We start from the raw sequence: 13,228 nt of genomic DNA, 5'->3' as shown, positions 1-13,228 counted from the left end.
GGAGCTTAAAAAGAATCCCCAGTATGCAACCCTGCCAGCTTCTCCAATATTGCATAAATTTAGGTATGTTGGCTGACCTCCTAGGAGTCTACAAACTTGTGTAAGCTCACGTAGGATGGCTCTGAAATTTGCTGGAAGTTTCCTTCCATGCTCTGCATGTTTGGTCCCACATATTAAAAGGAACAACTGCTCTCCATCCTGTGTTCCTCACGGTGGCTCTGTCAGTCTGAGATCTGCAACATGAGCGTGCAGGACGTGCAGAAGGCAGAGTCCAGGAAAGGTCAAAGCCCCAGGTCTGCTGAAAGCTCTCAAAGCCTTGCATCCTTTGTTCCAGGAAAAATAACATTCACCTGGGAAGAACTGAGGTGACACACCGGCTACAAGAATGCTGCTCTCGTTTCCAGAAACTGTTAAATGTTCTGGATTTGCTTCTCTAGTGATGCAAGCTGAGGACTTTGTTCAGACACTCCAGCTTTAATGAGGCTATAAGACCATGCTCATGTCTTGGCAGCAGGCTGAATGAATGCATCTAGCACGTATTCCATTTGGATGGAGCTTACAATGGTTAATATGTGCATCCACTTCATTTATGAAGGCAGTCATTTGGACTGTTTCAAAATGTATTGCTTGATAAAGCTGCCCTTGCAGACCAGGATGCTTTTGTTACAAGTGGTGTGTGCCTAAGGAAACACACAGCCCAAGGAAAATCCCACACTTCCAAATCCAGCCACACAGACCATTAAAACATGTTAAACACCATTTCCCACAAACACTTATAAAAAGTTGACTGAGCCAAATATATACATATATTCATGTCTGCAACCTGTAATTGGTTTGTTATGTCTTATTTTGTCTTTCATGCTCCATAAAAACATTGCCTTGTATTCTGGTCTTTATGTAAACAGAAGGAAATAAAACATGTCAGACAATACCCTCCAAGCTTAAGGGGAAGTCTGAGCACAAAATCAAAATTTTTAATTCCACCTAAGAAAAGAACTGTAGAATTATTTACCTGTCAACAACTGTTATTTTCCATACTAATTTACGATTCTTTAACCCTATTTCAGTTTCTTTAAAATTGCACGTGACTAATGCTAACAGACTCATAAATAATATAGATGGGGCATTTGGAAAAGAAAATTTCCAGAGACAAGACTAGTCCATGACTGCTTTGACCAAGAAAAGATAAGGAATGCTCTTCTTGGTGCCTTGAAGCAGAACATGTTTCTAAATTTGAAACAAAGGCTGATGCTGACAGTATTGAGTAACATGCATTTCTGGGTTTTATTTAAATGGCTGAGCAACTGACAAGTAAAATTATAATGAAAACAATGAACCACTACAGCAAACATATTCCTAACTACAAGGCTGACTCAACTTTACTAATATTCTGAATCTCATTTACTGAACAAATTGGTTTTCATTTGTCTTAAAACTGAGCACTAGCCTTTACAGATTTGTAGCTCATTGAATGGGATGTCATTTAAAAGGGTTAGGTTCTGATTAATTCCCCCAGTTTGATATGTGCATAGAACCATTGAACGGTTTGAGTTGGAAGGGACCTTAAAGATCATCCAGTTCCAACCCCTGCCATGGGCAGGGACACCTTCACTAGATCAGGTTGGTCAGAGCCACATCCAACCTGGCCTTGGACCCTTCCAGGGATGGAGCATCCACAGATTTTCTGGGCAACCTGTGCCAGAAGGTTGTTAGCTCATATAGGTATCATGTAGCCCACATCCTATATCCATATAATTAATAGATCTTAGAGCTCTATTTATGCTAATTTAATCTGATTGTAGATTCTTCTTTGCTGTAGATTTTGGAGGAAGCATTTTCCATCTGAATTTGACCATTATTTAATGTAACGTGAAATATTTTGTATCTTTCCTGGATTAAGGATGCCTTTATAGCATAAAGCCCTCTCGGGTTCTTTGGTGGGAGTTTACATCCATTATTTAGTGACTCAACTGCTCACAGTCTCAGTGGGTCTGATTTATTACCACTTCTCTAGTTTTACCCCAAATCCCAGCTACACTAAAACCAATTATCTGCACAGGGAAAAACATGAAGGTATGGAAGTAGGCACAGGACTCGTAGCTTTTCCCTAGCACGGTTTAATATTAAAAACACATGACAGGTTTCCTCTGAATGCTAATACTTTAGATAACAAGCACATTAAAAGACCCAAGAATCAAGTTATAAAATTGTCTGTTTTGAAGACTGACAAGAGTTGTAAACACAAGTCCTTAAAGCAGAACTTTTGCACCAGGAGTAGATGGAGATGACAAGGAGATCTTTGCTGGGCTGGCTTCACTGGCATCTTGGGCTACCACTGAGCAGAATGCTCATTGTGATGCCTACTCTGGGTGTATGAACAGCAGTGCAGAGGCCATACTGTACTAGCTACAGTTAAACAACTACAGTTTTACTAACTAGCATCACCTGGGAACTGCTTGGCAACAACCGGCATGCTGATGTTACCTCTCCTTCCTCAAATTTCTGCATCTGTTACTAGGCAAACCTGTGCTCTCTGCTCTTGCACAGCTGGGTCTGGGACTTGACACCCTCTGCTTGCTTGTATAACTTCCCCAATATTAACAATAACAAGAGTGTTTGCATAAACACAGCACCAGTGCTTTTAGCCAGGAAAGGCAACTCTCTCTCTTTTATTTTCAATAATGCTTGGAGAGCTCACCTAGGGAGAAAAAGGTTTTTTCTCTCCAGAAGTCAAAATAACGAGATCTTATCTGCGAATATGAGTGAGGCAGAAACTTCCTATGAAATGGTGTGGTAAAAGCATATGCCAGGGAAGTAGTGCAGACTTGCTCCTTGAACACAGCCGGTGTGTCAGGAAAGCTTCGTAACTCTGACCAGGCAGGTGGAGAATATCCATGGGGCTGAAGCTTAGAAAGTGTGAATTTCTGTATGACTTTCTCTAAAAGTCAGGGAAGAAAATCTTGGAAAGCCTTGCAGCAGTCAAGGAAACTTGGAGCTTACACCGACCCAATAAAGGGGCTTGCCAACATCACTGCTGTACTCATTTAGAGTTATGAGTAAATGGACTGAGTCATCGCCAGGAACCGAACCATCGCTTTCTCTTGAGAAAGGTAACTTCTGCAGCAATAAGCTCTTTGAGAAAAAAAAGCTAACAAAAATCCCCAAAACAGTGTGGCATTTGAAGCATTAATTCAGCTATGTATGCCAAAATAATTTGATATCGACAATGGTCTGTGAGTAACCTCATGAATTCAAGTTATCCCTCACTTCCTAGTTTGATAAGCTTGAGCCATGTTGGTAGGAATTAATGAAAACCTTTTGGCAATCGTTTGCTAGCTTAAGGAGAGTCTGGGTTCAAGGCTCAAAAAACCAGAAGATAAAAGGCCAGTAACAAAATGATTTGTTCTGTAAAGTGTAATGATGATAATAACCATGGCAATGAGTACCATTCTCACTGCCTTAAAACAGTCACTATTTGGAGTCTAGACAAAACTGATTAGATACAAAACCATCAAGATCTTCTGATACCTTGGCAAATAGCAAGGGAATTGTTGAGAAGACGAATGATACTGGAGCAGTGCCTAGCCTCAGTTAAAGACCTAATATTTTATAAAGGAAACAGCAAGAGTAATGGAAAAACACGATTTTGATCACTGCACACGAGGCAGTCCAATCAAATCAAACTCGGCATTAGCTGTAATCTTACCTTCACGGTAGTGAAGTTGCTGCTTTCTTGGACATGGAGTAAAACACCGTTCTCGCTCCTCGTCCTGAACTTCACTTCCAAGCGCTCCACGCCCGGGGGGCTCACGCCGCCGCCTCGAGCCCCGAGTCTCATCAGGTAGTCCCGCTTCTTGTTGGGGCTCATGTGGTAGTCGAGCCGCCCCTTGCCTTCCAGCGACAAGGCCGTGTCAGCAGTAATATCTGGGACAAGGACAGGGAAGCGTTGAGCGCACAGCTCTTTACAGCTCCAGCCATCATCTGCCTCACCGCGACTGCTTCCTCGGAGCAGAGAGCAAGTTCAGCGCAGGTCAAGGGGGAAAGCAGCAGTGAATGGCAATTGCAGCCCCTCTATTCTTTGGCTTCAACCAGAATGTGCGTTTGAGAGTGGGAGTGTGCGAGTAATTTACTGCTGCTATCAGTCAATAGTAAATTAAAACTCGCTAGGGAACAAGTGAGGGAGTAGAGAAAAAAATTTGGCTCTCAGAACTGTAATTCCTTCCCAGGGATGTTACTGTTTCCATTACTGCAAGCAGGGTTTCATGATATATTGAACTCTAAGCTCTTCAGGGCAGAGATAATGACTTTCTATTTGTTATGGCATAAAAAAAAAGTGAATAAAAAAGGCAGAGCATTGACTACCAAATGCTGTTAAAATTATGGCTAAATTCTTTTGTAAACTGGTGCAATAAGAGCATATAAATCAGCTAAACAATAATGGGACATGTAAAAAAACAAACCCCAGTCATTATACTACAACTACACGGAAATAAATCACTTTGCTCTCTTGGACAGTCCCGTATTGATTTACAGGGCTATTCCTGTGAGAGTTAATTACCCCCGAGTGTAAATGCCTTGTTTTCATTTACATTTACAATATTTTCTTGCATATAATCCACAGTCGATTTGATGAAAAGGACTTTAGTTTGGAGAAGCCGTAAGCACATGAACTCAGTGTTTACGTGAAGGGGTTTTCGCTTACCCTCTTACCTCCCCATAGCAGACAAATCCCTCCTATGGGATACCTTTATTTTAGTTACAGATTATATGTTATTGGGAAGCAGGAGTTTAAATGAGTGCAAGTTACCTGAAATGTGATATACAGACCAGAAAACATTATGTATTTAACTTGTTGCCATTTTTAGCTCAAGAAAGGACAACAGTCCATTGTGGACTTTTAAACTACTTAAGAGGCAACATGCTGCTTGTTTTCATTATTTTATAAAATTCATTATCCCGTGGCCCTGAAAAGAAACTCTCAATGGCCTTTGGTTGAGCCATAGTTAGGTGTAAGTTAAAGAGAAGGACAGTGAAACCTCCCCCATACATTTTTCACAGTGCTTTCCCGTCAGTCCATCCTTGCAGTGACACTGCTGCCATGACCACTGATCGACACAAGTGCCACCATGCTGGCAGGGACTGGTCGTGCAGGCACCTTCCAGCCTGGGACACCTGAAAGAAATCAGAAAATTAGATGCTGAAGAATGTGCACACAAATAAGCAGAACAAATGTGCTGGGAAGCGTCCTCTGTTTAAATGGTACTCCTGTTCTTCCCCTCTGAGACGCAAAAATGGCTCTGCTCCCCATCCCTGGAAGTGTCCAAGGCAGTTGGGTGGGGCTCTGAGAAACCTTGTCTAGTGAAAGGTGTCCCTGTCCATGGCAGAGGGGTTGGAACTGGATGATCTTTAAGCTCCTTTCCAACCCAAACCATCTTGTGCTTCTAAGAATCTTCATAGATAGCTCATGTTTCTAAGTAATTTTCAGCATCAAGTTATAACAGTCCTAAGAAAGAGGAAGGAATTCAGAGACAGCCAAGCTCATATTAAGTTCTGCAAGAGAGAAGAAACTCATTTATGTCTTTTTATGTTGCAGACTGCCAGAGCCTTTGCATCACAATGAACAGCACAAACTTGGAGGTTGAGAGAGGAAGTGTGAGCTAGGAGATCTGGATGGAAGACTGACATTATTGCTACAACTGTGACTTCAAATACTAAGATGGAAAAAACAATAGAATCAGATTGTTCATCATTTCTGAAGGACCACTCAGAGGATATGAGGGAAATTCAGTGATACTTGAGAGACTTGAGAGGCAAAGTGAGAGAACAGACATGGTTGGTTAAGAGGAAATAAAAGGGACTAGAGGGTTAGCAAACAGTATGAGTACAGTCAGATCCAGGTGGAATTTATAAAGAAACCCAAGAAGAGGGGATACTCAATTTCAGCCTGCAAGCAACTTGAATAATCATTGGCAATAGAAGTGTAATAATGTTGCTTTTTTGAAGAGTCTGTAATCTTTTGTGAACATTTCATACAAATTCGCTTGCTTCCTGAATTTTTCACACTTTACAGTAGGCTCTACAGTCTTTTTTTTTTTAACACGAAATGTCTGTCGGTGTCTGAATGGAATAGCATTCATGACAGCTTCCTTTATTGCAATCGGGGTCCATTTGATACCATATATAGTAGACGTACTGATCTAGGATTCCTTGAGCTGCCAGAGCCTGGCTGGGCTCCAGGGGACGTCCGTTGACTGCAAATTCCATTATGCAGCCCACAAAATCATGGCTTTCCACCTGTCCTCTCCTCTGAAGGATGGGCTCTATGGACCTGATGCCACCAACAGTAACTCGATTTGGTTGTACATCGAGAGTCCTATAAAAGAGAAAAATAACTAATCAGTACCAGAGATTAGGATAGCGATGACAGGACAGGAGCTGCAACCATCAGCTACAGCCTATGGCTAAAATTCCTCTTCCAAAAATTGTATTTTACATTCAGAAGGGAGAAAGAGAGATAATAACTCTTGAGTCATTACAGTGGATATGACTCTAAATTCACATTGAGTTTGCATGTCAAAATTTCTATTCACTTGACTGAGCAATGTACTTGAGATCATAACAAATAAGGTTTTTTACCCAATTATAATTTAGATTGTAGATGGATACTTAAATAGCAGGAGGATGGACTCCTGGTTTTACAAAGATATAACACCTCTGCAGGGAAACCCTGTGTGGCAGGAAACATGATTGTAATTATTGTAAGAAATTAGCCAAAGTGATTTGGATTAAAGTTACTATTATCTCCAAAGATGCAACCCAAAGGTTACTGAGTTAGTTACAGTAAACACAAGAAATAAAGTTTGCTTTCTTTACTGGACACTGTTTATGAACTCAAAACTGTAACAGGAAACACCTGAAAACCATGTCAAAGCAATTATCCTTGTATTTTTTTTAAAGACAGCAGTGATCAGGTGATTTAATTTCCTACATCTTTATGAGAAATGAGAGGTGCAGTTTAAATTAATACAGGACCCCAAATCATCAGGTAATAGTTCTTATCCTTATTTACACCATAGAGCAGACTACTTGACTGCCACTAGAGCCTGGAGACAGAGATGGTGTAAAGAACTGGTGATTTCTGAGCAAACCCCTTGTGGTCCAGCTCCATGCAGAAATGTAGCCTGAACTAGCAAGTACCACTACACGTAAAAAATTCAATTTGCTCTGCAAAGATGGAAGAAACTGACACTTGGAAGCCTTATCATTACTCCAACTTGCTCTGGCTCTAGAGGGTGGTTTCTTTTTAATTTTACTTTTAGTTGTACTCCAAAAAAAATCCCACCCAAACCCCAAACTAACCCCACAAAATATATTTACCAGTCAGTTGAAACAGCAACATTGCTAACAGTGCAGTAGCCTGGCTCCTGGTCCTCAGAGCAGGAATCCACTGTCAGGGAAGCTGCCTGCAAAAGGCATGCACACAAATATGCTGAACACTACAAGGCTTTAGTCACCAACCACATGAAACAGTTATGCTTAAATGTGTTATATCAAGGCCTTGCCTAGAAGGGAGCACTTGTATATTACAATGTCACTCAGGATTGCAGGGTGCTTCAGAGCTCCATCCTCCACCAGCACACTGTGGGCACCACCAAGGTGTGGATATGAACAGAGAGGGAGCCAATTGTCTGCTTCATACACAGAAGCAGCTAAACACCAATTTTTCACATTTGGGTAGGGTTTGTTTCATATTTGCTTTACTCCTTGAAACTGCAGTTATTTTGGCTCGTACCACATCCTACTCTTGATATGATTCAGATAATCTGAACAAAAAGCTGCTCCCTCCAAACACAAAGGGCGTTCCTTCAGGGGCTTGACCATGACATTAAACATATTGAACTTGATAAAAGGCATGTTACAAAAGCTGGGAGTACAAACATAGCAACTACTAGTTAAAAATAATAATCAACCACTCAATAATACTCACAAAGTAACCAAACGGACCTGCTTAGGGTAACCCCTTGACTGAGAGGTCATGAGGGATCTCCACTTTGATAATGGAGAAGCATCTGGACACCAAGAGTGGGACCAAGCTGATGTTCAGAGAAGTACCAGGCATCACCAGTACTTACATCAGTCTTCCTTTTTATTATTACTATTATTATTTTTATCTCCAAGCCATCAAGTCCCAGACAATGAGGTTGCCTCAACCTGATCTAGTGGAAGATGTCCCTGCCCATGATAGGGTGGTTGGAAACCAGGTAATATTTAAGGTTCCTTCCAACCCAAACAATTCTGTGATTCTGTGACCACCCATCCAAGTCATTCACACTAGAGCTACTCATGGCACTCCTATTTGTGATCTAGAAAAGTCTAACCAAAGCTGTCACTAAAATCATTAAATAACTCCTGCTGCATTAAAAAGGAGTTTTTATTTTATTCCTTATTTAGCAAAGAATTGTCCCCGCAGTGATTTATTAATAACAGATGCGCTGAAAAAAGACCACAACCAACCCTGAAGGTTAGTTATTCCTAAAAACAAATTTTCAGAAAAATAAACATAATCTCCACATTGTACATCTCCTCATGTTTCAACTAGATGTGTGGTACAGTTTTACAGCAAATTTAAATCAAACGCCACCTTTAAAAACGCCTGGGTTTATATTTTGATTTCAATTACTCTGTGGGAGCTGAGCAAGCAACACTGGCTATCAGGACATCATTACTCTGCAGAGGCTTTTTTCTACTGCCTGCAAATAAGTTTGCTAACAACAGCTGTTGAAATCCCCACAGATCGTCCGTGCTAGTTCCAAATACACACTGCAGGCTGATGCACTGTATTGACCCAATAAATTCAGAGCTCTTAGCCCTAAATCATGCCTTACAGTACGCTTAAATTGTTCAATTTGCTATTTTTAATGAGAGCTTATCTTGATTTTCTTTCCATACAAATGAACAAAGTGTTTCTCCCAAGAAATGTCAGTCTGCAGTTCCAAAGCAGATTATAGCCCTGTGTAAATGAAACAATTCAGAGAAAGAATAATAAGCTGGCTGCTCTGTATGCCACCACATGCATACATATTTTCCTTCAGAACATCAACAACAAAAACTGAAATGAGTTTTTTGTTCTTAGCTCAATCAGCATAATCTCCCTAACTTACATCGCTATGTGCTCTGCAAGCCAAGCTCCAACCCCAGCTGAAGGGCTGGATATTTGAGTATATATTTTACTTGGACCAGAGTTCATACAATTTATTTTCTAATGTTAGTCAAATGTTCCTGCTTGTTACTTAAGCATTACTCTACAGTTACCTTGCCACATTATGAGCCTTTCTATCCTGTCACTCTGCAATAGCTCAGGACTGACAACTTAATGATTTTACCAGTTTCCGATAAAATCCCACTGTGCTGTAGGAAATGACAGATTTGGAATCCTGAAGGGGGGCTATTTTATACAGTTTTGGACACCTGGGAGACATTTTTCCTGCAGCAGAAATATCTAAGACAAAGGCGATTCTCTTCACATACTGTTTGTAAACAGCTGACATTACTGAAAAGGCTTAAACAAAAAAACCCATATCACACAAAGGTACAGGTTGTTTTAAATGTTTGCTTTCAGCCTTAAGCATTCATAGCTGAAATTTTCTATAAGTAGCCCTTTTTATGTTTTCTCTTCTATAGTCCTCTGGCACACTGACAAGTAAAACATTTTCTTTCTCTGTGTTTTTTCTTCAGTGTACTTCATTTATTTGTTGCAACTTTTACTGTGTGCCCCTATACTTAGCCGTTTAAATCTTATTTATAGAAGTGACATACTACTTTAGTTATCAAAATGGGAATCCAGTGCATCTCAAGATTAAGGTGCATCTTTGGGCTTTACCATTAGGAAGCTGTGATGCAAATTATTAAATTTGCAAGATGCAAATTGATATCTGATATCAAGGCACATTGAACCAAAGTCATTGCTCAACATCACAAGTATCCTTCATCTTATTTGGATATATAAGTCCTACAAACACACACAAATTGGATTAGCAAACCCAGCTGAAGACTGGATTTCATAGAACCATAGAATCCTTTACATTGGAAAAGATCTCTAAGAGTCCAACCACCAACCCAGCACTGTAAAGGCCACCACTAAACCACGTCCCCAAGTGCCACATCTACGTCTTTTTAATACCTCCAAGGATGGTGACTTAACCACTTCCCTGGGCAGCTTGTTCCAGGACTTGACAACCCTTTTGGGGAAGAATTCTTCCCTATTATTCAATGTAAACCTCCCTGATGCAACTTGAGACCGTTTCCTCTTGTCCTGTTGCTTGTTAATTGGGAGGAGAGACCAACACCCAGAATAGATGGAGGTATCAGGTCTTGCACTCATATCAACTGAAATGGAGTTTCAAGCTCAAGACTCTCTGCAAGGACTCAGGGGGAGCCATGCAGGGTGGAATATTTAATTGCTTTAATTCCCTTCACTTCTAGCTTGAAATATACAAACCAAAAAGGAGGAACCCCACCATATATTACTGTTCTATGACTTTAATTTCGAATATGGGACGAATGTGGAATTCCACGTATGCTGGCCATTTCTGCCTGAGAAAGGGAACTGTTGGGGAATAGTTACTGATTAGGGATGGCAAATAGATTTGGTTTCATTTCTAACTCAAACATTGTGGAGTCAAAAAAGTTGGCTTGGATTCAAAGAGCATTTGGTTTATGTTCTGCTTTGGAAATATTATTAAAAAATGAGAGAACAGGAATAGCACACATTTATTGGAGAAGAAAATGAAGGCAGGAGAGGGGTCAGAGTGCCAGGCATATGGCAATCAGTTGTCCAAGTTTTTGGCAGAGTTCCTCACCTCAGATGCATTCTGGGGCGAAAGAGAAAAGTAGCTTCCCTCCTTCCTCTCAAAAAATTCTCTTATGCAGCACATTTTAACTCTTTACATGTATGCTACAGATGAAAAGCTGGCTCCCAGTCTGATGAGATTGGTAAAATCTCTGAATTAGTTCAAGGAGGTCAGGGATCCCTGGAATTTTAGGTTTGTCCACTTCTATTTTCCAAATGATGAGAAAAATTATTTTGAGGATTTTACAGTTACTGTGGTTAATTAGCATTCCCTGATTATCAGGGAATGCTAATCTACACCAGTTAATTAGCCTCGTGCGTAGTCATCTATGTCATTAATTATTCCTGGCTCTCATTTTTCACATTGAGAGTCTGGGGCATTTTGCACATGATTTTTTCATTATACTTTATCATCATCATACTAAACAAACCACCACAGGCCTTTCAGTCAGTTGGAATAAGACAGAAATGAAGGGAGGTTTTCCCCAAAGTTGGAGGTTCTGCTAGCAAACACAATGTCACTAATTTCACATTCCTCTGAGTTTGCCTAGAAGCCAAAGTGATTTGGCTGAAATTGCCTTAAATCCTCATTTTAGCACTTCTTACCATTCCAGCCCGGCGGGCAATGACGGTGTGGAACTGTCCATCAGACACCTTCTTGGCTGTGGTCAGCTTGTATGTGCCACTGCCAAGGTTGTAGGAGAACCTCAGCCTCCCCTCTGCTATTTCCAGGGCCAGGAATTCTGCCCGCTCTCCCGTTTGGTTGTCGTAGTTATACAACAGCAGGGCGTTGCTTTTTATAGTGGCAAACTTTATATAGATGTAATTGTTGTTGGGATCCATACTGGGGAACTCCATATAGGACAGCTCTTCAAACCCATAACTGTTCAGCTCGCAATGATTCCCAAAAACACCTGCAAAAGAAAAAGCAAAATCTGGAATAGGGAGTTTTTTCCTCACCCTGCATTCCCCCAGGAACAAAGTATGGATGTGCTCTTGACATGGCTGTGATGCACAGGCTCTTTAAGGCACTCCTAATGTCCAATTAAAAACACACAACTAACAGAAGAATGCTATTACACACAGGTGAGTGCTTTAAACTTAAAAATGGAATTACAAAGGACAGATACATCTGTTGAAAAACATTTTGTTGGGCTCCATGGCTTCTTTGGAAAACACCAAAATGAGCCAGTTTGACAGCTCTGTCAGACATGGCTGTTAATTATCATTAGGCATTTATTACTCCGGTTACAGAAATAAGATTGTGAGTTGAGTTTATTTTTTTCTCTGTGGCTGTTGTCTGAACTGTTTCTCACTGGGTGGTTCACTTTTTATACTTATTAAATAAGCATATGTTTGATTAAAACATTATGCCTTCTCATGTTTCTACTGATAAGAACATTTTGGTGCAATCTACATACTTTTTTTCAGATCTCTGTCACATAATTTCCATTGATTTTTCTTTTACTACTGTGACAATGAGAAAAAAAATATTTAATTTATGAATTTTAGTTACATTTACAATGGACAATGAAAATTAATAAACCTGAGGAAATGTATAATAAAATAAATAAAAGAGAATAGAGAAATTATTCTACATGTTAATAGAAAAACTTATTCAGCATTAGTTACAAATGCATATTAAGAACCATACTTTTTTGAGAGGGTTTTCAGCAACCTTAGAACACTGTAGATGAGTTCTGTATGTGTCTGGTTTTTCTATTAATCTGTTACATTTACTTTCATACTTTTCCATGTGAACAATGACAATTCTGGATTAATCTGTATTCAGAATCAATCTTGTTGCAATTGTGTCATGATACCTTAAAATATCCATGTTGTTCTATGTTTTTATTGGGTTCATTCCACAAACCAAATCTGGGATAATTAAGTTCTGAAAATTATGAAACTATTTTGGCACTACTATATGCTTCTCTGATGTAAAACACTGATGTTATTTACAGTGGTCTTACTCTTCAGCTCTCCCAAAAGTGCCTGTTATTCATCAGGAGAGCTTTGTTATCATCATACCTCCTCCTTCAGACTGAACTTTGGACATTCTTGGTGGTGAAGGTACTTTAGTCCCGATAAAGCTGTGGTTGAGCTAAGTTTCTTCTTTAGGAAGTCAGTGGTCTTGATTTAAATATTTCAAGCATCTATTCTACTTTTGGCCAGTTATATGTATCTATCTATCTATCTAGTTAGAAATATTCTTTCTAATTTTTAGGCACTGAACTGTGTGGCTACATCTTGTTATGTCTTCATAAGAGTGAGAAAGGAGCTGCTACTAGGAGTAACTAAATAAATATTTGTAGCAATCACAACACTTTTAAATTTTCTTTTAAAGAAGAACAAGTTAAATAAACCTCTAAACACATG

At 39.8% G+C, this 13,228-nt stretch overlaps 1 protein-coding gene across 1 annotated transcript in view; it reads right to left on the bottom strand.

Moving 5' to 3' along the window:
* The window catches only part of FAT4 (FAT atypical cadherin 4), a 122,001-nt gene that overhangs the window by 6,568 nt on the left and 102,205 nt on the right, over positions 1-13,228 (bottom strand). Inside the window, exons 11-15 of the mRNA XM_085057861.1 lie at positions 11,456-11,763; positions 7,378-7,463; positions 6,194-6,373; positions 5,048-5,172; positions 3,707-3,924 (exon numbers count right to left, since the gene is read on the bottom strand). Of these exons, the coding sequence (XP_084913987.1) occupies positions 3,707-3,924; positions 5,048-5,172; positions 6,194-6,373; positions 7,378-7,463; positions 11,456-11,763 (917 nt within the window). The remainder of the gene's footprint in view (positions 1-3,706; positions 3,925-5,047; positions 5,173-6,193; positions 6,374-7,377; positions 7,464-11,455; positions 11,764-13,228) is intronic.

Source organism: Lichenostomus cassidix, chromosome 4 (assembly GCF_008360975.1).
Source record: "Lichenostomus cassidix isolate B80296 chromosome 4, HeHo_3.0, whole genome shotgun sequence".
In the NCBI taxonomy this organism is placed as follows: domain Eukaryota; kingdom Metazoa; phylum Chordata; class Aves; order Passeriformes; family Meliphagidae; genus Lichenostomus; species Lichenostomus cassidix.
The sequence above is the reverse complement of the archived record's forward strand: the minus strand, read 5'-3'. Positions and strand labels throughout refer to the sequence as shown.